Here is a 26935-nt window from a genome sequence, read left to right on the forward strand (position 1 = left end):
ATAAGAAAATAACAAAATGGCTTGTATTTAGTTGGTGTTTTAAAATAAAAATAATTATAAAATAGTTTTTTTTATAGAAATAACTATGAAAAAATAAAAATAAATATGGGATGTAGGAAATCTATTTTCCAAAAATTCTTTTAACTCTAGTAGCTTTTTTTCTCTCCTTGTAATCAATTTATTAATAATATAAAAAAAGTTTAGAAAAATAGTTGCTTAACCACAACTAAATAATTATATTTTTTATGTTACATTTTTATAATCAATCAAACATTCAAAATTATTTTTTATTATGTCCGAATATCAACTTTTCAGAAAATATATTTTGGTGAGATATTTTTTTTCTGCAAATTAAATGAGCTCTACATTAACTTTTTGACAAGACACTTAGCAACTGCATTCTCTTCTAAATAAATAATTTGTATGTTACTAGTTGGCTGAATACCTGTAGTCCATCAATGCTGACCGTCCAGAAATGGCCCTTGCATCCAACTCCACCTCTAATTTGCTGTATCCAGCTTGCAAGCCTGGTGAGTAAGTCTCAATTTCTGATAATAATACATAGAGTTGCGAACCAGCAGCTCTATCTATATTAGCATAGTATATATATAAAACTAATTAGTATAGTTGATACGGTATCACAGATGAGTACCGACAAACTGGATTCAAGTCCCATCCTCATCAAAATTTTGGCCAATAAATTAAAATAAACAAAGTTCCAAGTATAAATATAAAAAGGCCGGGTGATAAATAATGGCTATAGTCATTATGCTGGTTAAACAATAGTTTTGAGAGGAGTATATTATTCTATAATTACTTTTTCATATAACTATGTATAAAGGACGGGACAATAGATTGGGTAGTCTCCTATGTGGCTAACCATTTAGAAAAGATTTTATGGCTAGAAAAGAGGAAATTATTTAATACATTCCGAAACTTGTTATCTTTTGATTTTTTTGAATATATTCGTATCTGACATATGTAATACATCCGCTTCAGTAAAAAAAAAAAAAAAAATCAACCCGAGGGGAAACGCGCAGTTGAGCTATCTTGACACGTGATTTGGGTCACGTGGCCGAGATAGTTGAGGGGCTGAGTCGCAATTTTCATGAAACGAGTGGCTGCATCAAAGGGAGATCCCGGGAGAGGAGGTTGGCCGTTGGGAAGTTCCGCTCGCGTCAAGACGGCCGCTAACCAACCTCTGAAAAAATTAAAATTATTTAATACACACACACACACACACACACACACACACATATATATATATATATAATTTTGTTATTAATTTACAATAAAAAGAACTTAAATAAGAAAGTAAAAAAATGGAGCTGGTTAGGCATTATATTATATTTGTTATGATGATGATTACTGACAAGTAACAATTATTAGATAAATAAACTAAGATTAGGATATTGAGAGATGACAGGATTCGGCCCATACTCTTATGGTCGGTTAACCTAAAAAAACGAGCCATACTTTTCCGGATTTCTTTTCTTATGTTTTTAAAAGCTGGCCAACCTTGGCCCAGCTTGGTTGCCCTGTGGCTTGGAGCAGAGGGGGCCCACATGGAATCATCTTGTTTTAGTGGGGCCCTTCAAGATTGACCACGTGTCATCTGCTGATTCTTTGCAAACCATGCCTTCACAGTCCAGTCCAAAACCAGTGAATCAGTAATGCAGGTGGCCGAGACAAGCTTCAGAGAGAAGGCCCACTACAGGGAATAAAGGCTGTAGCCTGTAAAGGAAAAGGAGAACCACCCGTCTTCCTCTTCTTTTTCAAAAGCAGCAGCATTACTGAAGCCAGGGAATCCCTCATGGGTCACCATCTGGGGAAGGTCAGAAACTTTGGCATAGCGTTATTGGTGAGAAAAAGCACGAGCCATCAGATCTCCGCTCGATGTTAGTGATTTAAAGACAACGATGGAGTGCAGCAATGTCCCCTAAGGCTAGACCTGCACTCCTGCTGATCTTTGTATGAACAAAGATCATGAAGTTTCTTTCATTAATTTTCCTGGTATTCTTTCAAACTCACTCTGTTGATATTCTATTAAGGCCAATGCTAATGTAGCAGAAGCTTGCAGTACTTCCATAATTTTTAGCTTACTAGTATTTTATTCAGACAAATTTCTTGTTAACGGAAAAAAAAAAATTAGCACGAAAACAGAAACATATCACAAAGACAAAAGAGATGAGAGGATACCCCGAGATGGTTGTTTTGGGCATAAAAAGGTGATAAAATACTAAGTTTACACAAGGTGACCGTTAAACCATGTTTTTATAGAGTACATACGCTAATTATCTTTTTATTGATTCTCACAACCACTAAACTTTAAGAGATTTTCTGACAGAAAAATGAGATATTTGCCGATAGACAGGGAAGGCCCACACGAACACCAACCTTGTTGTTTCTTAGTATAAACCATGAGCGAACATCATTGCGATCACTTGGATCATACCGACTGTAACGATCTAAGACCTCACTCAAAAAATCTAGTCGAAAGGTATTATTTGATTTCTTAATCCTGTATAAGTATTAAAGATCTACCCAGCGAATAATCGATATGTGAATAAATATACCCGCACAAGTCCTCACATACTTCCTCCATTTAAATTCTGACGCCCTTATCAGAATAAGGGTTTAAAATCTATTCAAATCAAATCACAAGCACCACGATCGGCTTGTAGTCAGTCCCAATAGATCCGTGTTATTGTGTTTCCTAGTCTATATATATTTTCTAATCCATTATAACAATCCAAAACTTTACCTTAAAAAAGCTAACTAAAAAAATATTATTTAATTTTTTTTGATTCTTTATAGGTACTTAAGATCTACCTAACGAATGACTAAGATAAAAATAAATATATATCCCATATAAGTCCTCACACCTGCATTATGACTGAGAAAGCACCCTACTCCTGCTCCGGTCAGCAAGGAAGGTGTTGCTAAGGGAGACAACAGACCTTAGCAAAAAAAAAAAAAAAAAAGGAGACAACAGAGGACATGTCCTATCCCCAACGACTTGGTACTCTAGTAGACAAGATTCATGGGTCTCGGTACTCCTCTTCCTACCAAAAGAACTGGTGGCTGTCCTGCCAAACACCATCTTCCAAAAATAATTATAAGGATTTCATGAACACATCAGAGTGGGGCGTTATTGTCAGTCGACCAACCTATTGGGGTCCACCTTCTCTTGCTATTGTTGGTTCTAATCTTATTAGGAGATGCATTTGGGAGTACCTAGTAATGATTGAAAGGCTTCCTCGGGCAGTTCTGAAGATGCCACAACTATAGTTAATTTAAAATTAAACAACATACCTACAAATACTGATTATCCACCTGAGCACTGAATTGGAACTGATGCTGTGGTGTAAAAATCCTACTCTCCCTTAATTCTTCTGCGTTATGAGACCGATTTCTATCTCAATTTTGTGAGCCAATTGAAGTTAGTAAAGAAAAACATCAATCGTTTACGCAATCAAAAAATTATGCACCAAAAAATAATTTGGCAGCTGGAACCAAAACAAAAATAATTGCTTGCTACAGAGGCTCCATTAACATAATTATGCGATCATCATCCAAGGAGATGCAAGATATCCGCATGTAAGCTCATAAATTGCATCATATATGTTGAACAAGCTATCAAACTGATAATGAACCAGTGGTTAGTAAAGTTCTTGCATTATTTTCACCTGCATGTGCATTACTTTTGCCACAATGTACTAGTTATGCTGCTCACAAATAGTACACACACAAAAAAAAAACAAGAACTATAATGATAGGTGAAATCTGTATAAATCTGAAAAGCAATTATTTCTATACCTGAAATAAACAAGTTCCAGATTGTACTTACAATTGTGATGCTCAATTATCATAATGGAACTGAAACAGTATCCTTTAACAGCACCTTTGCTTAAAACCAATTCATTGAGCAGCTAGCAATTCTTTGCAGGAGTTCAGCAGCTACAAATTTTTTGCACGCCATTTTATGTACTTTGAGGTGATCACCCGACATTACAAAAGGAACTATCAAAATTTGAATTCAAATTATAAGATATATTCATGAATTAATTTCCGAAAGAAACAAGAAATAAAGAAAAGAGAGTTCAAATATATATGATATATAGAATGGATGAGATGCGAGAGAAAAAAATCGAGGAAAGTGGTTCACATACATGATGGATAGAATAGATAAGATTCAGGGAAAATTTTCCTACATGTTTTTTTTCTGTCAACATGAATGACGTACATGACAAGTCCATTAATGTTTGCAATTGATCCAGTTGGCGGAAATGAGCAAATAAAAGTGGTGATTCTACACTTCCTCTAAGAGTTGTTGGATTGCCCTTCAGTATTGTCTGGCTCTTCCGGCTCACTTCCAGATTCATCACCTTTTTTCTGACGTAGTCTCAAACGAACAGGTCTGCCCATTAACTCCTGTGACATATACATTGAAATGATACATTAACCCCACCTGCTTTCACATAAACATAATGATGTATATTGATGTTGAGGTATAAACTGATGCGCTATAAAAATAAACTGAACTTTGTTGATAGAGCACAAACTGCATACTATCAATAGTAAACTAAGTGTGGTAAAAAACATGTTTTCTTTAGCATTTGGTGTATTTTTCTTGTGGAGTAATTAAATAAGAAGAAAATATTGTCGGGAAAGATTCAAAGTTTGGAGATTGACTGGAAAAGTAGTAGAGAAATATTTCTAAGTAAAATCAAAGTTGATCACAGTCACCTTTCTTCGTTGCATGCATATTGTGTACCATTATGTAATATTTTAACGCAATGTTTCTTTTGACTCGAAACATTTAATACATCAACCTTTTTTTTGACAATTATCGAAAAATTGTCAAGCTGCCCTCTGCAAACTGTAACTAAACCAAGCATGTTCAGTAGAGGTACAGTTCCATTTCTTCAAAGAACATTAGTTTGCTGTATATGTCCACTGCCTTGTTTCGACAGTGCAAGACTGCCCTTGTTATAGTTGAAATTTAATTTAGCTAAGACATTCAAGTTTGGCATCCATTTCTGAACATGTAGCATTGCTTTCTATTAAGTAATGTGAATGATTCATATATTTTATTTATTCATTTAAGGATCCATCAAAACCAAAATCTGTGCTCATTTAAGGATCAATCAAAACCAAATTATTTCTCAGCTAGGACTGTCATAATTTCAGACACATTACATGATCCATGTGTTCTCTTGATAAAATACGAAAAGGAAAACCTCAGGGTATGCAACATCGATACCAATTAACCTGAATGTTAGATACTGAAAAAAAAGTAATGCTCAATCATAACTTAATTAACCTCAACAATCTCCCCAGTAGCATGTCTCTCTGCAGAATAGGAAGATTATGTTTATTACATTGTAATTTTCTCATCTACCCAGTTATTTATGACCCAGTTGTTCACAAGCTAATGACATATTAAATCAATATCCATATTCGTGCATATGTACATCTTGCATGAGAACGTTATAACAAAAATACTTTTCGAGAAGAGAAAAATACTGTAACAAGATTATACATTTAACAAGAGAAATGCATGTTATAATACTTTTGCCTTGAGAACAATATTTCATAAATCATCGATGTTGAATCTTGCTAAGATATCAATCTATGTGAATTCCAACCATAAACATAATATATTAAATTAAACATCACATGAATACAATACTTTTATACCCCCTTATGAAGCACCATGTCCAATATAAACATAATATTTAGTATATATGTATGCACATGCATTTCTGTATACTCAGGATTGATGTCTGCCAGACATACTTTGTTGGAGATGAAAAGTCACTATAAGTTAAATGAGAAAACCCATCATATAAAGTATAAAAGATGTCTAGTTTCTCCCAACATAAGCCCATATATAGCATGTCCAAGAAATGAACATCATGTTTAATTATTTAATAGTTAGATGACACCATGGAATCTATAGCATATCATAGTATGACCAGAAAAATGTATATAGAGATAGAGACAAGATTAAACATTATTATCACCACCATCATCCTTATGGATTTACTATAGAGAATCCCCTAATTTCCTTTCAACTTTCCGAGGAAGAAACAAATTTTGTTCTACATCCTCTAGTTGAACTTCATAAGGAACCATAAGACTCGTTCTTACTGTCCTATGAACAAAGTAAGACAATTCTGGATTTGACCTCCAGATCCATCAATCCAGATTTGTTTTTATCTTGAACATTACAATAAAAAAGGAAGAAAATTTTAAAAAATGGCTGCAAAGATAGGAATTTTTGCCTGTACTTTGCAATTCCTCAAATATCCCTTTAATTTTATTCACTTACTCTTAATTATTAAATGTTCAGAACCATATTAGTAATGTGCTACAGGCTCATTAGAGATAAATAAGTTAATCTAAATTTCAAAGGAGTCAAATAAACAAAAAAGAGACTTTCCACTTTTGTTGAATATGAATATCACTTGATATATTTGTATCCTATGTTCTAATATGACTCCAAAGAAGTGATTAGATTCAATTATTTAGGGCCAAATGATTCAGACAGATCCAGGTTATGGATCATACAATTCATGAAAAAAAATGACATATTAATTATGCATCAAGAATGCTATATATCATAAATGCATGCTAGTTCTGTTTGATATATTCAAACTTTATATGTTAAAGGAAGAGGTTTCAAAACTACTTCGTCAAACTAATCTTCTTTCACCCCCCAATTCAAAGTTTAACACTTCAAAGTTTCAAAATCGAGCCACATCAGCAGAAACCACATAACCATTGTCAGTTTTCTTGAAGCCTAACCAGTCTTCCAGGTTTTAGGTCTCACAGCAGGCCCCTCTTGAGCATAGTTGCCTTGAAAAAGAACTCAGTATCATATGGCAAATGATTGAATTCAAGCTGAGAGCAGGCTGTGGAAAGTTATTGAACTTTAAGTGGTCATATCATTATCAATAAAACTGAGGCCATATGGTAGAAATGAGCCTTGCAGGTAAGATTAAGCTTAAAAAGAGAAAACATTAGCGGACCTCCACTTCCTATTGATTTATTGAAATTGGCCGTATGGATAGTTCCGATTCAATTATTCCATCTATAATATGTATGAGAACTGATAATTTGTTGATTCACATTATGGTACGCGAACGAATTTCATAAACAAGCAGGGTATATAAAACAGTATAGTTGCACTGGGACTCATATGGCCCACTGAGATACAGTTTGCAGAAGGGATAACAGGCATACCAACATAAACATAAATGGAAAAGATTGGCTTTCTAAATGTTGATAATATAATGATGTTTGTATCAATCTAGCTAGGCAACAATAAGCAGAAATTAAATATATCAAGAACAGAAATTTCATGTCACCTTCCCATCTAGTTCAGAAATAGCAGCATCTGCTTCCTCTTTTGTGGCAAAAGCAACAAAGCCATATCCAGCAGATCTTCCTGATGGGTCTTCAAAAACCACCCTGGCAGATAGCGGTTTGAACTTTGCAGAGAAGAATTCTTTGAGATTAACAGACCTCGCTTTCCAAGAAAGATTCGATACATAGATTTTCTGCCGCGTATCTGCAGCAGTGGCACCAGGTGGAGAAGGAGGTGATGGTGGCTTCCTCAAGCTCTTTGCAAATTCAACCCTAATAATCCTTCCCATCAATTCCTGTTTAGTATACATTTTAATTATAAACACAAGAAAAAAAAATATTAGAAGATCCATTTGTATTAATTGTTTATCCCAAAAAAATGAATTATTTATCTTCTCGGATATCAAACCAAGTTGTTCCAATGATGCCTGTAAAATCTGAGATCAAGGTCAAAAATATCATATATCAAGCATGTATCATTTGATCCTTTGATGCCATCACCACCATGCTAAAACAAGCAGCAAGCACATGAAGGATGCAATAAAACAAACAACTATACCTTTTCAAAAGCCCATGAATTTTTTAATGCAAACATTTTTTGCAATTTTTTACTATCAATACTGTCATGTTCTTAAACATCAGAACATGTTTAAATCATCCAAACAAATTCAAATACTTCATATCACCCTGAACATGCATAACAATTTCGCAACATTACTAAAGCAAACTTAATATGCCACATCCATACTCTAATTCATGATCTAAAGTCGGATTATGATAATGGTATTCCATTCAATAAAAAGTTAGTTAACAAAGAAACTAGTTATCAAAAATAATAGATACGGTATACAATTCATGAACCACTCATTTATTTTAAAAAATGGAAATTTGCTGCAGACTGATGTGAAATCAAATTTAAAGGATATAAACCCCAAATTTATATATATTCATCCAACTCAAATATAGACCCCTGTAACCATGACCAATTCATCAAGGAATGGTCATCAAAGAAGCATTGAAAAGTACGCAGAGAAGGAAATACTTAACTGATCATGATTAGGAACACCTCCAAAAGCATAATTAGTAACACTATGCAAGAGGAGGTAGACATCTTATCTTCATTAGATAGTTTTTTTTTTCTTTGTTATAGCACAAAAATGTTACATTTTTAGACTCCTCTTAGGGTAAGTGCAGCAAGTAACAAAAGCTTGTCAAATATCCTGAGACTGAGTAAATTCTAGCAATCTTTTGGTGAGGATGTCAGCAATCTGGTCTGGAGAAGAAACAAACTGTTGGACATTTTCAAATTTATCAATCAAGTGATGATTGAGTTGACCCTCATGTTTTGTCCAGGCACAGGATTATTGAATTCTGCAATGTCTTCATAGCATGTAGTTGATCTGGAAAAGTGACAACATGTTAGAGAGTTTCTGTTTTGCTGACAACATATGATGAAATCAAGTTTGGCAGTTGTAGCAGCCATTGACACAATACACAGCTTCAGCTCTTGATCTAAGAATTATGAATTGACACAAAACTACACCCTCAAGCAGGTGGAACATATACCCAGCCTTCAATGCTGCTGGTTTCTGAGTTCCCCTCCACAGAAAAGTCAATAAAAATCAGCATCTTCCTAAAAGCAGGCACCTTTCATATAAATATGCTGCATGATCATTGACATAGGCAGCAATAAAATATCAGCATCCAAAAGGGCAATGGGTTTAACTGCCTCATTTGCAGGAGTTTATTCCAATATGTTTTACCTTGAATTATTATTGTAACATAAAGTTTCAACTCTGTTTTTTCTTTGTCTCTATCAAGGTTTGTTGTCTCGATACCGGATCTTATTCCGATGCCACACTAGCACATTGTCAGTATGGATACGGAGTTTTTGTTTGACGTACCGAATGTCGATAGAACACCTGTACTAGATATCGGTACCGAACCGGTGTAGTATGCGTCCGATTCGGGCCGGTTTGGCAGACCTCGGTCCCTATATACTATCAATATGTATTTATGACAAATTTGTTTTTATCCACGACAAAGAAATTTACCTCCCACGTTGTGCCATCCCAAATTATAGAAGTATAAGAAATCCAGGAAAATGCATCAAATCAAACTCTATTTTAACCAAAACCAATCAATGAAAGCAATAAATAAGCAAGAAATAAAAAATAACTAAGATTTAGAAGAAGGATCCAATTTTCCTTACATAAGAATCAAGTTTGTCGATGGCGGCCAGTGCCTCCTCCTCCGAAGCCATCGTGACGAAGGCGAAGCCTCTGCTCTTCCCATTCTTCTGCTTAATGATCTATAACCAAGCAAGAATCTAACTTTAAAACAAAAAATCAAGAAAAAAAAATATAGAGCAGCAAAAAATATGAAAAAAAAATATACATAGAGAGAAATAACTGAATGTGGTCGGTGTTACCTCCACACTTTCGACGGTGCCGCACTCGCCGAAGAGCTTCCTTATATCGGGAGCCAAGAAGTTCCAGGGTAAGTTCACCACGTAGAGCTTCTGCCGGTTCTCCTGGCGGCCTTCCTCCTTCTCGTCTCCCTTTTTCTCGTCCTCCACCGCCGCGATATCCTGCACCACCGAGCACCGCCGGAAGCGGAGGCTCGTCTCGGAGTCGGAGACCCGGAGGCGGGAGGGGAAGAACAGGGTATTAAAGGAAAGGGCAGGGGTATAATGGGAAATCCCGGGTTTTCTGGCGCGAGAGAAGACTTCCGGTCTGGGATTGGGGCAGACGACGAAGGCCGTTGCTGCCATCCTCGCTCGCTCCGGAGCACAGGGTTTCGGTGGGAGCGGAAGCGGTCGGGCGAAGAGCGGCGGATAGCGTCGAAAAATACCGAAAGTGCCCCTCTGTGGGGACTTGGATAAGGCGGTCTCCGTCTCTAGACCACTCGCAGCCGAAGCTAGCCACGGCCGGGTTCGGGTTGTATCTTTCGCGCGAAAGAATGATGGCTCTCCTTTCGCCACGTTTACCGTTTGGATCGCGCCTTGCACGACTTTTCAAGTACTATAATCTCTTGCTTCCATCTGTCCCCAAATATAGGTCACTTAAATCTTTTGGTCCCGCCACACACAAATTTCAAAGCATTTTATTTTTTTCTATTTATTTGCTTAAATCTTGAAGCGGCTATTACACCACCTAATGCTTAATGTCTGTGAAAGAGAGAAATTATTCTTAGCAAAAAGGTCAACCCGAATCCACCAAGGCAGCTAATTAAGGACGTTGCACGCAATGGTGGGCTTGATTTTAAAGAATCAACAATAGTAGATTTGATTATGAGAAATCGGCTTGGTGCCACTGCATACCTAAATGGATGGTAAATTGATTGATTAATTGATTAAGATGGTATAGACACAAGCAATGACGACCAGCAATATATGATAGAAGCCGCATTATTTTTTGAGACCTAAAGGGAATGAAACTTTGATTACTTGTTGTGAAAAAGGAAACTAGAAATTGATCACTATATAGGATATAAAGTTGGTCGCAAATACTTGTACTAAGGCATTGTGATCAATGATGGCTGGAATCCAGGCCAAACCGTAGACATGCAGATGGAGAGAGAATTGGTGCTTGTTAGTGACCTATAGAAGGGTCATAGCTGCCATGCGTGCGTTGAGGTACTGAAAGACTCCAGAAAACATAGAACTTCATCCTAACCTAATGTTCTTGCTGCGTCATACGTTCATCATCCAATCTGAAAGGGGAATATTTGGGCTAGCGCAACCCCAAGAAACAACCTCACTTTAATAAAGGATCCTATAAAGATATTAAATTAGAGAGTAAACAACTCATCAAAAGCATAAGGATCTCTTTGCTTTTCCAACCATGTCCCCCCCATGCAAAAGAGCGAAGAAAGAGTAGTGCAGGTGATAGCAAAGCTGCAGCCCCAAGCCATCCTCTTCCCTTCCTTGCCAAGCAATCACCTCCATAGCAAATTATCCTCCATCGCATCCTCCTCACCAAACACTCCTTGAAATGGCTCTCAGCAACACCATCATCGCTGCCATCAACTTCATGGCCATGCTGCTCTCCATCCCGGTCATTGCGGCCGGCATCTGGCTCTCCACGCAAACCGATAACTCCTGCGTGAAGCTCCTCCAATGGCCGGTCATTTCCCTGGGCATCGTGATGCTTGTCGTGGCCCTCGCAGGCTTTGTGGGCGCCTTCTGGCGCATCCCATGGCTCCTCCTCTTCTACCTCGTCGCCATGCTTGTTCTCATCCTTCTGCTTGCGAGTTTGGTGATATTTATCTATGCCGTCACCAACACTGGGGGAGCCCACCTTGCCCCAAGCAGAGCCTTCTTGGAGTACCGGCTCGAGGACTTCTCGGGATGGCTTCCACAAAGAGTTGAGGGCTCACAAAAGTGGGATCGGATCAAGGCGTGTCTTAGCTCAACCTCTACGTGTGCTGAATTGAACCAAACTTACAGAGAGGCCCAGGATTTCTTCAACGCAAGGATCAGTCCCTTGCAGGTGAGTGTTTTTTTAAGTGGAATGCTTTTTTTAAGTGGTAGCAATTAGGCTTCATAGTGAATTGTTAAGTGGTAGAGGTGTTTTTTCAAAAAAATTTTGGCCCCATCCGAAGGCTAAAGATCATGATAAATAACTTGGAGAATTTTTGTTTCAGTTCACAGGAAATAGGTCAGTCTCAATATCGTCTTCAGGAAATTAGACGATCTGTAATAGAGACAAATATATATAATTCTCTTGTGCCTCTTCAAATATTATTTTATAGAGGTCATAAAAGGTCAAGAAACCTTAGGCGTGTGATCTGTTTTCATAGGCAATACCAAGAAACTTGAGATATTGCACTATATGATCATGATAATATGTCAAAAAAAGAAAAAAAAAAGTGTGATCTTGATATAATAATCACTATATATTCTTATAATATGCAACTTGCAAACAAATTTTAAATTCTTTGTCTTATATTATTTTTCTTGTAATTATACCACCATTAGAGCACTGGATCCCATTATTTCTTTTTTGAATTCTATCTCGTAAATCCAATTTTTTGATTTTCAAAATAAAACTTAGAATGCCTTTCTGAATTCTCTTTTTAATAGAACATCTTAATTGATATCAATCAGTAAAATAGCTCCAGCCTAATTAGGGATAGCAATTTATAACCCGACAATCAATCGATGCAATTTAAATAGATTCAGATTTGGCACAAACCGATACATATCATAAACATATTTATTTGACATGTTTATTAAAAAAAGGTTAGGTTCAGATTTAGAATTCTGACTTGTTTAATAATTGAGTCATATACCCAACCCACTTAAGATCCATTTAGCTTGTTCGATACCTATTCAACCGATTTAAAATTTGTTTAACTTGTTTAATTTGATTTGATTCATTTATTAAATAGGTTATGGCAGTTGGGTCAAGTTCTAAACTTGTTTTATGAAAAAGCTAGGTTTGGCTTTAGATTTTTAACCTGTTTAATAAATAGAAACATGTTTTAGTTGACAAAAATTTAAATCGGCTTGCATCTGATTCATTTGCTTGTCACCCCTAAGCCTCATAGACCTATCTAATGTGAATATAAACTAGAGATGATGCTCAATTATCAACTGTTTTTGCCACACTAAGCTATGTCGTGTAAAAGAACCATGATGCCAAGCATCAACACCACTTTTCTAAGAGCTACATCACAACGAAGACAACCACGAAGATTTTATGATGCATTCAAGCCCAGCCCATTAACAGCCCATAATGTGCCTCAAAGTGCATCACTGAAGGAATCATGATCATTTATTCCATCCATATTACTGAGACCTGCTCTCTTCTTTGCTGCACCTCCCAGTCAGGATGCTGTAAGCCGCCAACCCAATGTGGATACACGTTCGTAAACCCGACATATTGGATCAGTCCGATCAGCATTGCATCCGACACGGACTGCATACTGTGGAGCAACGATCAGATGCAACTCTGCTACTCATGCTCCTCGTGCAAGGCCGGCCTCCTCGCAAACCTTAGGAAGGAATGGAGGAGGGCAGATCTCATCTTGGTGGTTGCTCTGGTGGCCCTCATATGTGTTTACTTGATGGGCTGCCATGCCTTCCGGCATGCCAAGACCGATGAGCTTTTCCGCCGATACAAGCAAGGTTACACCTAGTAAAGTGCTGCTATGGTATATAGGGTTCGGACTTTATCTTTCACATGAAAGAATGATTGATCTTCTTTTGCAACGTTGTCTCTTAGATAGCTCCTTACAGAGATATAAAACTATTCTGAACTCTACTTCATCGCCTGCACGGCTCTCAAAGCAACCATTGTGTGACCTAACGGTAGATACGTGCGGAGGAAGGTGAATTCTTCTTTCGTGCGAAAGATACAACCCCAACCTTAGTGCCTAAGATAATACAACATGGAAGAAGGATTTTTGTGGGCAGTGGTTGTTGTGTGGATTGTGGTGGGAAGGGAATAAAGGTGTTATTCGGCGGAGAGATTCCCTGAGGTTGCCGAAAGGTAATGTAAAGAAGCTTGTAGATGTGTTAAAAAAGCAGTCTGAGCATAAGCAGGCATGGAATATTTGCTTTACTTGTTTGATTATGACTTGGTTCTTTAGCTGGTGATCTTTAATCCTTGAGGTCATAATGTTTAATTGCTTTTGCTGTGCCACTACTGTGACATTTCACTACATCTATGTCTTCCAATTAACGATTCTTTTATCTAATGATCTTTTTTTTTTTTTTTGGACATTAGATTTTAAAAGGCAAAAAGTCACTCTCAATGTTGATAATAGGAGCCTTAGTTCCAGTCTTACACTTTATAACGAATTAGCCAGCAATCAGTCCTTCAACCTTAGCCAAGGCTTACTAAAAGATACGGTTTGAGACCAGAGCCTGAAGGTTGCTGGATGTGCTCATGCACCATGGTGGAGTGCATTTCGATTGATTATTTTGTTTATGTTTATTTATTTATTTTTATTTTTACACTAGACTTTGTGACCAAGCGCTCTGGCTATTCGGTGTTACCTCGACCAAACCATCTAAGCTTCAAAGAACGCCAAAACAACGACCAAGTGCATTAGAAATGAAATAAAACCTTTTCCCAGAGGAAAAATCTCTACAAACTTTGAGTGAACCATTCTAACCGGTTGATACCGTTACATGGTAGTTTGGGCACCATAATTGATGCAGGAAGTACCAAGAAAAAGAGAGATTGAGGAGAGAGTCTCACTGCCTCTCAACTCTCAAAGAACCGGAGTCACACTAGTAGGAAAGTATCTCTCTTTGCCCGAAAATATATTATCTCAGCTCTGTCATTTCTTAATGAAACTTCCTCCTTTCATAGGAAGAAGGCCACGGTACAAGAGAATTCAAATTGGCTGACAACTAACCAGCTGATATCTAGTTGAAAACTAGCAACACCACTCGGGAGACCATCTATGGGAGAGAGAGGTGGAGTTGCCTACTGCTCTCCATGATGTATTGTTTTTTGATTTTTTTTGACTATATTCGTGCACGTTACGTAAGAGACTTCCGTGAAAAAAAAAAAAACAGCAACATGAATATAAAAATTAAATTCAAATACAACTCAACTAAAACAGCAAAACATAGAAGAGTTGACTAAGTCCATGGTAGAGAATTCTAGGATCTTGAGGAGAGATTCTTGTAACTGCTTTTGATTTCCATTAATAATAATGCTTTTTCCCAATTACTTAACCATGCAAAATTTAATGGAATCTAGAAGGTCTTTCCTCTAGAGAGTGAAATTTTAGATGCAGTGCATTGAAACTTCTTAAGATTATCTTTGTCCTACTGAAAATAAATAAAAGATGATGAGCTAACTGCATCAAGTTTTCAACAATATACATCTTAGCTCAAAAAAGAAAAAAAGTAACTTAAACATAATGTCAATGTGTTTTTACCCCTATGATAATTATGCAGGTCCAGATACTTGGAGATGAATAGAGTAAAGATTAACAATTGCTTAGATATGACCTGGCCGGACCTGCCTCAGCAAATGGGCCAAGGTCTGAGAAATAGCTGCAGATGTTGGCCCATTGGGCTCTGGTGCCGCCGCAATGCAGCACAGAAAAGTTAAGATGTCATGGGCCTAAAAGGCTTAATCCAGCCAATGCCTCACTGTTTCCTCCCCTATGGTTGTCTGATAGTCCCCCTCGTCGTCGTCTTCTTCTTCTTTTTTGATTGGACGAATCACATAAATCTATGTGGTTGTCGGATGGTCTTCTTTTTAATTTTTGATGAGACGGACGAATCACATAAACCTATGTGGTTGTCTGATATTTTTTTTTTTAGGACCAACGAATCTCGCAAATATAGTATGAGTACATTCAAAGGAGTTGAAAAATAAAATATCTCGAAAGAAGGATGGCAAGGTCGTACCATTTGTCCACAAAACTTCATCGGAGTGCTCCAAAACCTCATCCGCGGCTCATTAGCCTCCCGGTAGACATAACTCGCCCGGAAGGATTGTACAGTCTCTCACACACTGCCAAATATTTTAGAGCAGGAGGGGTCAGTCTGTAGCCATGGTCTGCCTCCTGATCCATCCAATCATAGTAGCTGAGTCGGTACTCTGGTTCAACCTACAGAATGTTACATATATGCTGCATCCAGGCTTGAAGTCCACCTTCTGTGGCCCTTGTATCAAGCCTTGTAATGACGTGTCACAAATGGATTAGCACATGACATGCCGTGCAGTGAAGTGAAGTGCATTTTCTGGGTTCCAACCCAAAATTATTTATTTATTTTTATTTAAAAGCTGTTCCAAGAGTGGAACTTCCTTGAGATTATACGCACGAAATATGGCTCTGGTGGTTCAGACCGTTGACCAAAACTCAGGGCACAGAGAGATTCTGGCTTCCAAACTGGATGTCCACATTCCTGCAGTGTTTATTAGGGAAAAAATGGCAAAAAAAAAGAAGAAAGTTTCAGAAAATGATAACATTACATCTTGGTAGAACGAAAACTTCAATCCATCCATCACTAGTGGAGCAAACTTTTTGATAGGCAAATATATATGGACTTTGTTGTTTGTTTATTAGATGCTATGATGCACAGCATCATTTTGTGATTAATAACATGGGCATGCAGTTTGCCTACCATCACATTTCCTTCTTTGATACAAACATTAATCACCTTCCAAACAGCAGAAAACGATCAAATGACCAAATCGAATAAACAAGTAAATAAATAAACCTTGGGAGGGGGAAGCCTTATGCGACTGGTAGAGGTAGGGGGTGCAAACTTGGAGGGCAAGTACCAGGTATTCCTAAGCTTGGAACCAAAGCCTTTTGACCGTATTAATTCTACAAACAAACGTTATCTTTAGAGCCATTCAAATGGCTGGCTTGGAAAAAAAAAAAAAGAAGTCATTGTCTACGATTTTGACTTCTTGAATAATACTGATTCCAGACTAATTAATCAGGATTAAAGACCAGTGATCCATGATGATATTTCCAGAGATTACCAGGGCGTCACGAACACGTAGAGTGGGTCCTCCATATAGTTTTTATTCCTTTTTAACTGTTCCTAGAATGATGCTGCTCCTGCAAGCACGGGATGAGCCTCCTAGGTCGCTTTAATCGGACACTGTTCACTCGTCAAGGCATGAGAAAAACAAGTTACCATAAGATAGTAGTTTAGAAGACAAAATTTGGTGATGGCTTCAGCCGATGGAACTTGTGAGTAGACCAAAGTCGTGAAAACCACCCATGACCTAACCTGCACGGCTGCACCCATCTATCATTCTATCAAACCAAAAGACTGATTCCAAAGCCTACCAAATTGCTGTAAACTTTTGATACGTGTCTGATTCATGGTAAAAGTGATCAGATATATACAGTATTACATGGTCTTTAATAAAGAACTATATTAGAAATAAAGGTCATTTCTTGAAATAAAAGTGTCCCATTCAATAAAGAGTGCATGAAAAATACAAAGTCATGTTTTTTTTTTCAATTATTGTTTATTATGACAACTTGTATAACAATTATTGTTTTAATATTAGAAGTTTGAGGTGCCATTTTTTGAAACAAATAGTAGCTACTATATATAAGAATATAATTATATAACTGTTATATATAATGGTCATCAATAGTTTTGATCATAATCATATTTCATGTTATTTAAAACACTGTGAGCAACAACCACGGCCATCTTCGGAAAGAAAAAGTAAACCCGTAGCGCAGAAGTTGCGAGCTATCATGGTAATTGGGCAAACAAAGCCTTGAAAAGTTGCATTGGGGTTTGCAGTTTTCTGCCAGAGTGCCTACGTGGGGATTCATTTCCAGCATCTATAAAATTTTATACAAAAATGCTGAATCCCCGCAGCAAGAAATGGAGATTCCTGGGTCCCAACCACCAACTTGTCCAACTTGGGGGTTCCTTGTATCTTTAACCAGTGAATTTTTCAGTTTATTGATAAAAGCTTTTCCTTGGAGCTGGAATTTTGTAAGTATGGCTTCGCTTAACATGATTGAGAAGCATCTCTTTTGAATGCCGCACAACCCTTAGGATATGATACAAAGACATGCACTCGCAACTAAAACCAAGCTTATAGTTTTATGAAAATGACATGGCATGAGGAATTGTTTAAATTTTTATCTTGTACAATATACTTGTACTTCTTGCATGATGCAATGTACTTCTTGCATGACGTATGGTAAAAAGGATATACTTCTTTCGCTTCTCATTTTCCTTAGTAGGATAATTCCTCTGCAATGTTCTGCGGGGTTTGTTTGTATAGTTCCTCCTTTTCTCCATTTTTCATTTTTTGTTATTCTAGATTTGGATTTCGAACAAAGTTATCAAGGTAGAGGTTTATGAATTGATCAATTCACATTAAATTTCTACCAAATAGTCAATCATCAATAAGTAAACTAACATTTTAGTGTCATGTATATATTCTGTAGCCAATCCAGCTAAATGATTTATTTCAAAATGAACATGCATGTACTTCTATCAATCTGGAAATGCCAGCCCCTCAATGTTGTGAATATGTTAATTACCTGGTCTAGCAAACCCATCAACTTTGACCACAAGAATTGGAGAACCTCTGCACGTACTTTATGGCTAAGACTTCTTTAAACAAGCATCGAGGACAAGTGTTAAATCTGTATATTTTAGCAAATAATAATTAAGATATGAAAAAGAAATATTGTTATGTTCAAATACTACGACACACAAAAAGAAGCATGAAAAGGACCGGTACAAAAGTCTAAAAAAGGGAAGGAATAATACGAAGCAAGTATCACGCCATGAATTATCGATGAATAGTTACGTAATTTCATTATCCATCAGGTCAAAAGAACTATGGCCAGTGAAAGATTTAAAATTTCATATCTTTTTGGTATGCTAAAATTTTATATACTAACTCAAAAAAAGCTGAAGACTATGAGGGACAGATAAATCGAAATAGTATGATAATAACCTTAGCAATATATCTGCAAGCTGGAGTCTGCAGATCCAAAAGATCAAAAATTCGATCAAGCCAATATGAGAAGATTACTTGATTGATACAGATGCTATGTGCCTCCTTTCTGTTTGTACAAAGGACAAGCTCAGATATAACTGTCTAGCTAGGCTTCCAAGTCACGAGATATTTCTGCACGGCCGAGGTGCACATCAGCCAAGCCCGGAAGTCATGAATCATGACGCATTAGTTGGCCATGGCACTGCAAAATTTTCATACGGCTTCTCCACTATCCAACAGAAAGGAAATAGTTCGGTGTCTCCTTTTGACATATGCGCAAAAGGAGGAAAAAGAGGGCTGGTGGCATCCCCCAAAAACTGGAAACAGTGGCATAAAGAGGTTCCATCTAATCCTAAAGCATCCACTTCTAATCATGCAATGCAAATGTGTTTCAAGTATCCAGCGGTCTCTCTCTCTCTCTCTCTCTCTCTCTCTCTCTCTCTCTCTCTCCATCCTATCATTTAAGGACAAAAGAAAGATGATCCCACAAGAGAGGGGGGTCGACACAATTAAACCACTCGGCATTCAATAACTCAGCATGGCATGTATGGGCTCCATGCATTACCAGTTTACCACTTGCTCCAATCGATTGGTGCTCATCAACATCCACCCACCCTCCCTCCCTCCCTTGGCACAGAGTGAAAAAAAAAAAAGTAGCCAGCCAAAACTATGTCCCACCAGCGCAATAAGCAATAACAAGTACAATGAACCTCCGTTGCTTTCACGTTGTCCAAATAAGCATGCCAAGCCCTAGATTTGTCATTTCGGCCACAAACCTAACCCCTGTGCCAGGGCCCACCCTCGATACGGTCCATGCCATGGATGCTGACCGGACCAAGGACTGGCCCACCACCATCATGGAACTATGGAAGATGAGGTTTTGGTTTTGGCTTTGGTTTGATGGAGGCTGGCAAGCAAATGACATCATCATGGGTCGGGCCGAATGGGCAACCCGGATAATGGGGAGTTGAGGGTGGGACCCAGCCTCTCGCCACCCAAGCCAACTTTAACGTCCCGTAGGTGTAGGTGGGAACCAAATCTAAATAAACTAAAGCGGCATGGTAGTAGGGTGCGAACACACTTGGATCAGGGAAAGGCCCGTGAGAAAGCTCAAGGAAAAAAATAATTTAAAAAAAAAAAGCTTAGTGAGATCCACATCTCCACCCACTCTCCCTTCCCATCTAGGGGAAACGCATGAAGCAGAAACACGTTTCCCGTCAGCACTCGAACTCAATACGGTCAAGTTCGACACCGCAACGCACACGCGACTGCCAGAATGTGCGGGCTGGTGGGTCAGCCACCGGGTGTGGAAGAGTGGAGTCGATTAAAGAATTCTTCTAGAGCGAAAAAGAAGAGCCGGGAAGCGTTGGGCGGCGGAGAGTCGAGGTGCGGAGAATTATTGGCGGCCGGAAACTTTTACAAGTGGCGCCACGAGCCCACGACAGAGACGGCACGCCGGGTGCGCCGTCAGCTCCAGTCGCAGCGAAGAGCCATTCTATACAGTAATCTCCCGCCACGAGGCTTCCTCCTCTCATCTTTCGATACGTGTCATGGTGAAAGATCGTAAGCACATTCGTACAACGACACACAACCGCCTTGCCAGAAACTTCCGTGCGGCACGAGCATTCCACGCACGACTTTCCCACCCAACCATATCACAGCCATCCGATGCTGATCGCACGGTGGTCATTCACAGCGGGACCACCAATTAAAGCTTATCGGTGACCGCTTTCGGAGAACGGGTCACGGACGTGAGCGGTACGACACACCCGACCGGGGCCCAACAACAAACGGCCCCGTCTTCCTCCGTCCAACCAAGACAAGCCACGCGACCCAGAAATCGAGCAGCTTCCCATCCCCGCCAGCGCACCCGCGGACCACGACAACTCCGCCGCCGGTGCGGGACCCACAAGCGAGCCCACGCAAGCCCGCCCGTCGCGGTTCACGCCACGACCACGAAGAACACTCGCCGGAATCTGAAACCAAAAATGCCAGCAACGCTAAGGCAGAAGGAGGAGCATTTTATTTTACATTTCCCATCTTATATATAAACATCATCTCCTCTCCTCGCTGCAACAAACATTCTCTTAGCATTCTTCTAACCATGCTATTACCACAAAACTTAGGTATAAGCAGTGTAGTGAATACCTCTATTTATGTATATAACACCACAACCTATGATAAACTTATCTATCATTTCAGTCTATAGCTATACTTCCATGGCTGATTAAACTATAAGCTGTCCAGTGGCTTCTCCATCTGCTCTTCTTTTTCCCTATGTATGGAATTGAGCTCCCAGCACCGGCCTGCCCATCAAGAAGCACAGAGTGCTGCGAATGGACTTCATAGAGCTATTAACAATATGCCATCAAGAGAGAGTTGGGTTGGCCGTTCTTATATATATCCCATATGCATTGTGCGGTAGTAGTGGAGAGGCCTAGAACTCCACGATGAGGCTGCCGAAGGGGGCCCTGTGGGGGATGCCCTTTCGCCTCTTGGCGGTCCTGTAGCTGACGATGGTCGGCGGTGGGGTCGACGGGGTGAAGCTCTGCACAGCACTGCTCTTCTCGCTCCCGCGGCTGGTGCTGGTGTACGACTCCTCGGAGTCGAACGCCAAAGCCACGGCTTTCTTGTTCTTCTTCTTCTTGTTATGGTCATTAGAGGTCCCAACAATCTGGCATTTCATCGAACATTTTATTAAAAGACTAGAGCTTGAATTCTGACTGTAAGATAGCAGACATTGTTCCAAACGAAAAGGTAGGAAGAAACGCGGGAAGAAACGAGGGAGTGGATACCTTGCAGCCGAGGGAGCAGAAGCGGAAGGAGTCGGGGAGGCTCCGATCGCAGACCTCGCAGGTGTTCATGACGCCTTTGCCGGGCCTCGGCTGGGGTCGCTCGTTGAGGAATACGACGCGTGCGCTGTTGATGATATACGTCTGGACGCCGGTGATATCCAGCACCTTCTGTATCTCCGACACCCTGATCACATCATGGTAGGATGACCTCCTTATCTGCAAATTTTGCACACAAATTATATCTCATCAATTGCTAGGGAAAGAAGTTATCGCATTGGCAAGAAAATAGACCGAAAATTCGGGCACAACAGCCACCACTAGCTCAAACAAAATGGAGAACCAGATTATTTAGTTGACCATACGACCTCTTTTAATTTTTTCAAACAAAAAGTACTGCAAGAAAAAACAGAGAACTCGATGGAATCAATTGCAAGGGAAACAGGAGATTCGCTACAGGAGAGTTGGTGAATGAAGCATCTGGATTCGTGGAAAGAAAAATACCTGAATGGCGCGGTGGTCGCGGTGGTTGGCGAGGCAGAGGGAACAGAGGGCACCATTCATGCAGTCAAGGCAGTACATGTTGCACTCGCTTTTGTGGGAATCGGCATGAAGCTTGCATTGCACGAAGAACCTGGTCGACAGCAGCGGCCGGAGCCATGGTGGCCACCGGTTATCCTCTTCCGGCCCTCCTCCTCCCTGTTCCGAAGCCAATCAATCCACATTCCACAAACTTATTGAGCATTAAAGCAGAACAACCTAACTCAAAGACAATAATATTAGAAGAAGCCAACACATGAAGTATGAAAAAAATACTAAGCTCACCATGACCCTTCTGTTCTTGAGTTTGAGCTCCTTGAAGGGGGATTCGTGATCGATCGCCAGTTTTTTGAGCAGAGTGTTCTCGTTTCTGTGTCTTTTTTTCAAGGATAGAGACGCGCGGTGGAGGAAGAGAGGAAGAGAAAGGAGGAGAAAGCTTAGAGAGAGCGGTTTGGGAGGGGGTTGGGGGGTGATGTCTTCGTAGACATGGATGAGGGGCGAGTGCGGCCGTGGGGGGCGAGGGGGTGGTCGTTTGTTCTTATCCGCTCAAAGTCTTCCGCTCCGAGCCTCCCTCCGAGCCTAAGATGCGTTGATCGCAAGGAACTCTTCTTTTCTTCCACCACCTCATTAAGCTCATTTATTATTTATCACTAATGCCGCTTTTAAAACTAGGTTCTTATTAACTAGCCATATGTTTTGAGACCAATTGCAATGGTGCCAAAACAATTAGAGATAAAGATGACTTAATTAAACAATAATTGTTCGCTTAACACTTTTTTCCAGAGTAGTTTCATTGATTAGGCCACCCGGCCATATCCTTGGAGACTAGACAAAACCACGTACCCCACCATTATTGGATGGGACACAAGTTGCAATGCTTGAAATCACGAGTACACAACCAGGGGCACCAAATCATCCATTTAGTTGATTTTATGGATTTTTGGTGCTCTAGATATACAGCAGTTGGTGCCGTGCCAAGTTGAGGCGTTTGCATCAAATTAATTATACATGACGTATTGGTATTATTAGAATAATGAGATGTCGAACATGTAGGATGAACAAAATTATAGAAGTCAAAGATGGGGGAAATTGAATATTGCTTGTATACTTTTTCATTTTCAATTAAAAAAGAGCATGTATGATAATTTTCTCTACCTAATAAAAACTTTTCCCGGGCAAGGAAAAAGTTTTTATTATAAGCTTCATTTAAAAATAGCCTCGCCAAAGCATTTCTGCACCATCTTTTTTTGACTCAGGAGTACTTATCGTATATAGGTCATGATCTACCTACAAAATTATAAGACAAAATATTTTTTGGTAAAAACAATAAAATACTTCAGCACTGCTTGCAATTCATTTTATAGTACGTAAAATAGAAGATTTCATACGCAACCCAATTCATCGCATGTTGTTTCCTCTTCCAGCCAATTAAGCTGCGAGAGTACCCAACCCAATTCATCCACTAACTGCCTCTTTAATTTCGATGGATCCTTAGTTAAGGCCAATCCCGTCATTTCATAAGCCCCTAGAAAGATGAGCTCAGAAGACCACTCACTGCGGTATGGCCCACCATGCAAGGCCTATTTTAAGAGGCGGGACACTTGTTTGCAATACCAAGTTGCAGTAGCATCCTGGAATTTTCAGGTGCAGGTGAATAGGCTTAAGAAAATCTGGTGCTGCTCCAATGGATAGCCTCGGCCTCTGGTTATGGGTGACCCTAATTTAATTTGGATTGACGAAATTGACTCCAAAAATACTGCCATGGGGAATCGAGTCATGGCTCACAAGAATACTGGAATACTGGCGCAGGAGTTGGCTTGTTCGGTTCTTGCACACGTTCGTCCAAAGTGGCTTATGCCTCTTATTTTTTTTAAGAAAGGCAGTGCGAACTTATCCGGCCAAAGTGGCTTTGGGTGGCTCCTATTGAAATTACCTTGCAAGTTTACCATTTTATCGAAAACTTTGATCTCCCTCTTCTTGCGTATTGTTTGAGTCTCTCTGCTTCTGTAACCTTGTACTGCCTCTCAAATAATGAAGGGTGGCATTATCACTTTCGAGTTACTGCCGAGTCTTCAAGAATAGTACGTAGCTACTGAGATCCATCTTAGAGAGGGCTCTCATCCTAGCAGCTGAAGCCACCTATTGGTTCCCATTGTAGTTAGCTTGTAAGTTTACTATTTTATCGAAGACTTTGATCTCCCTCTTCTTGTGTATTGTTTGAGTCCCTCTGCTTCTGTAACTTTTTACTACCTTTAATAAAGAGGGGTAGCATTATCACATTTGAGTTGCCAACAATGGCCGGGTCTTTGAAAACAGTACTCAGCTACCGAGATCCACTGCCGAGAGGGCTCTCGTCCAAGCAGTTGAAATTACTTACTCACCTTCTACTGTAGAGCTTATAATAGCTTGGGACATCTAGGATCCCATTCTAGCTCGGACAACAATCAAGATGATATTCATTACTTAGAAGCTCCCACCCTCGAGCTTCCTTTAAGTTAAACTTTGACAACAGTGTGAGCAATGGCGGTACCAAAGGTGGTGCCAGGTTTGTGATCAGAGGCTCCGATTCTCATCTTATTGCTCTCAGTGGAAACCGGATTTATGACACCTCTATACCTAAAGCCAAGTTGAGGGCAACTTGGGCAAGGGTCAGCTATGCAAGGCTTTGCTTACGGATAAATTTCATTTATCCGGATGGAGGGTGACTCAACTGATGTCATTAGATGGATCTGCAAGCAGACTACAGCTGCGGACAGACACCCTTTGCTCTAGAACATCTGGCAGTGTACGAGGGATTTTACTATTTTTTGAGCGAGTTATATCTATCACGAGGCCAATAAAACCGCTGATTGGGTTGCATCCTTTGTTACTGAGTATTCCGATAAAGTGTTGTAGATTAGTGGTGCGACCTTGCTATCTTATTTTTTGGATATTTTATTTTTTAATTTTTTTGGATGTCTTTATATTAGATTTGTGTGATTCATCTATTCTAACAAGAAAAAAGGACTTTGATAGTCCCACTTTTCATCTTTTGCAGCATGGGAACTTGCAAGGAATTGTCTACCATATTACTGTCTCATCCACACTTAGCTTAATTGCAGTGCAATCAGTGCTCTGATTCTGGCATGGTTATACGTGTGCTATTTATTTTTTTTTGATAGGTCGGAAAGATCATACACATATAGTATGGATACATTCCATAAGGTCAGAAGAACAACAGATCGAGAGAAGAGGGTATGGTCTCGTAGCTGCGCCATAGAATGCCACTTGAATGTTGGGCAACAAAGGAGGCAACCCAATCTGCTACTCTGTTCACCTCCCTACAAACATGGAAAGCTTGGAAGGCAGTATAGTCCCTAGTCAACCTGAAGATGTCCTGCAGCAGAGGATGCTCACATGGCATCCTGTAGTGACCTTGGATCTACTAAATCACCGTAGCGAAGTTTGCTTCAAGCTAAATGCAGTCCACCCCTAGGGTGAGCGTGGCATAGGTAATACTCTCTTAGGATGCCCTCAACTCTGCACTAGGAACAAAGACATCAAAGATGCGGCTACCACCAGCTTCCAGCAATCTAGAGTAGGGAACTCTAATCATAAATCATGCTCCAACTCTACTGCCTTCATTTGATACGCTACCATCAAAAATTATCTTAAGAGAGCTCGGAGATGGGTCTCCCATCAAATGAAAATCATGTAGGTCGTTGCAAGAGCTGAGCGGGAGTCCCAGGTGCCCCTCATAATCATAGTATCTCCAACAGCTGATGACTAAAAAAACTCGACCGCCTGAAGTAAGGCTCTGTTGACCATCTACCTCGGGTGCTACATTCTATTCTCAAAAACCCTAGTATTCCTGTCAAGCCTGATAGGCAAGATAAGAAACTCTCACCCCCACAAGGAACAATGGCAGGATTCCTCATGGTTCCGGTCAGCGCCAGCCAGCCTCTAATTTTGCCTAACCCCAGGATAGCCGAATAAGGCATGTGCTACCGTCTCCTCCTCCAAACATCTATTGTAAGCCAATGGGAGCCTCAACCCTCTACCACACAGCATGCTCTTAGTTAGAAAGTACCTCCATGCAACTTTCCAAAGGAACAAGACAACCCAAGGGTGAACACAGAATTTCCAACTCCAGCCACTGTCGATCCTCCGCATGGGCTAAGCACTATAAAGGTCACTAGCTCTCACCCTTGACCTACAAGATATTCTTCAAACCCTTCTATCAAGAGCATCCCCCCAAGGAATCAGCAAAGCAAGGACTCTCTCTGTTATCTAGTCCCCAAAGATATATTGGAGAGTCGTTGCATCCCATCTCTTTTCCTCTGAAAATGAATAGGTCGCATACCTTAAGTCCCTTGGCACTGTGAACATCAACCATGGTGGCCAAGACTGTAGTGGTTGATCAAACACCCAAGCATTATCCATAACGTCAAGCAAACGTCCATCTCCAATAAACCATCTGATACTAGCCAATACTAGCGAAGCACGATCATACATGTCCCGCCAAATAAAGAAACAATGCTGAGTCACCTGGAAGTCTGATGCCATGGTGCATGTCCCATGCTTGGCTCTCATCATGAAGCAACACAAGCCCTCCAATTTGAGCAAGAACCTCGCAACATGTCTGGCTGTTAGGACCTCTCTCCTTATCAGAAGCGACTAGATACCTAGACCCTCACTGCGCAATGGCTAACAGACAACCTACTAGACAAGAAGGTGCACTCCCCCTACCCTCCCGCCTTCCCTAAAAGAAAATCCTGA

The 26935-nt window shown here is 39.7% G+C and overlaps 3 protein-coding genes across 7 annotated transcripts; 1 reads left to right on the forward strand and 2 right to left on the reverse strand.

Annotated features, from left to right (window-relative positions):
* Nucleotides 1-919: 919 nt before the first annotated feature.
* LOC103704698 (29 kDa ribonucleoprotein A, chloroplastic) lies at nt 920-10291 on the reverse strand. 5 transcript variants are annotated; one of them, XR_015988259.2, is made up of 6 exons: nt 9806-10284; nt 9587-9685; nt 7377-7670; nt 4215-4434; nt 3851-3990; nt 920-1201 (listed from the first exon to the last, which is right to left on the reverse strand). XR_015988259.2 is itself a non-coding variant. In XM_089923612.1 (4 exons), exons 1-4 carry the CDS (start codon nt 10145-10147, stop codon nt 4385-4387), a joined length of 822 nt encoding a protein of 273 aa, XP_089779738.1. In that variant the 5' UTR covers nt 10148-10291; the 3' UTR covers nt 4089-4384. The 5 variants fall into 5 exon arrangements, 2 of the variants coding, with proteins under 2 accessions (XP_089779738.1, XP_008786323.2); XR_015988260.2 differs by lacking the exon at nt 920-1201 and having other exon boundaries at nt 3663-4023; nt 4247-4434; XR_005511925.3 differs by lacking the exon at nt 920-1201 and having other exon boundaries at nt 3663-4023.
* Nucleotides 10292-11236: 945 nt separating this feature from the next.
* Nucleotides 11237-13970, forward strand: LOC103704700 (protein TORNADO 2-like). Its single transcript, XM_008788102.5, has 2 exons — nt 11237-11867; nt 13207-13970. The coding sequence occupies exons 1-2, from the start codon at nt 11370-11372 to the stop codon at nt 13516-13518; spliced, it is 810 nt and encodes a 269-aa protein (XP_008786324.4). The 5' UTR covers nt 11237-11369; the 3' UTR covers nt 13519-13970.
* Nucleotides 13971-20846: 6876 nt separating this feature from the next.
* LOC103704701 (protein RGF1 INDUCIBLE TRANSCRIPTION FACTOR 1-like) lies at nt 20847-22829 on the reverse strand. Its single transcript, XM_008788103.4, has 4 exons — nt 22463-22829; nt 22142-22336; nt 21641-21856; nt 20847-21519 (listed from the first exon to the last, which is right to left on the reverse strand). The coding sequence occupies exons 1-4, from the start codon at nt 22463-22465 to the stop codon at nt 21283-21285; spliced, it is 651 nt and encodes a 216-aa protein (XP_008786325.2). The 5' UTR covers nt 22466-22829; the 3' UTR covers nt 20847-21282.
* Between the last annotated feature and the right edge of the window lie 4106 nt (nt 22830-26935).

Source organism: Phoenix dactylifera, chromosome 6 (genome assembly GCF_051530095.1).
Source record: "Phoenix dactylifera cultivar Ajwa chromosome 6, Ajwa_hap1_PhDact_Kaust_v1.1, whole genome shotgun sequence".
Classification (NCBI taxonomy): domain Eukaryota; kingdom Viridiplantae; phylum Streptophyta; class Magnoliopsida; order Arecales; family Arecaceae; genus Phoenix; species Phoenix dactylifera.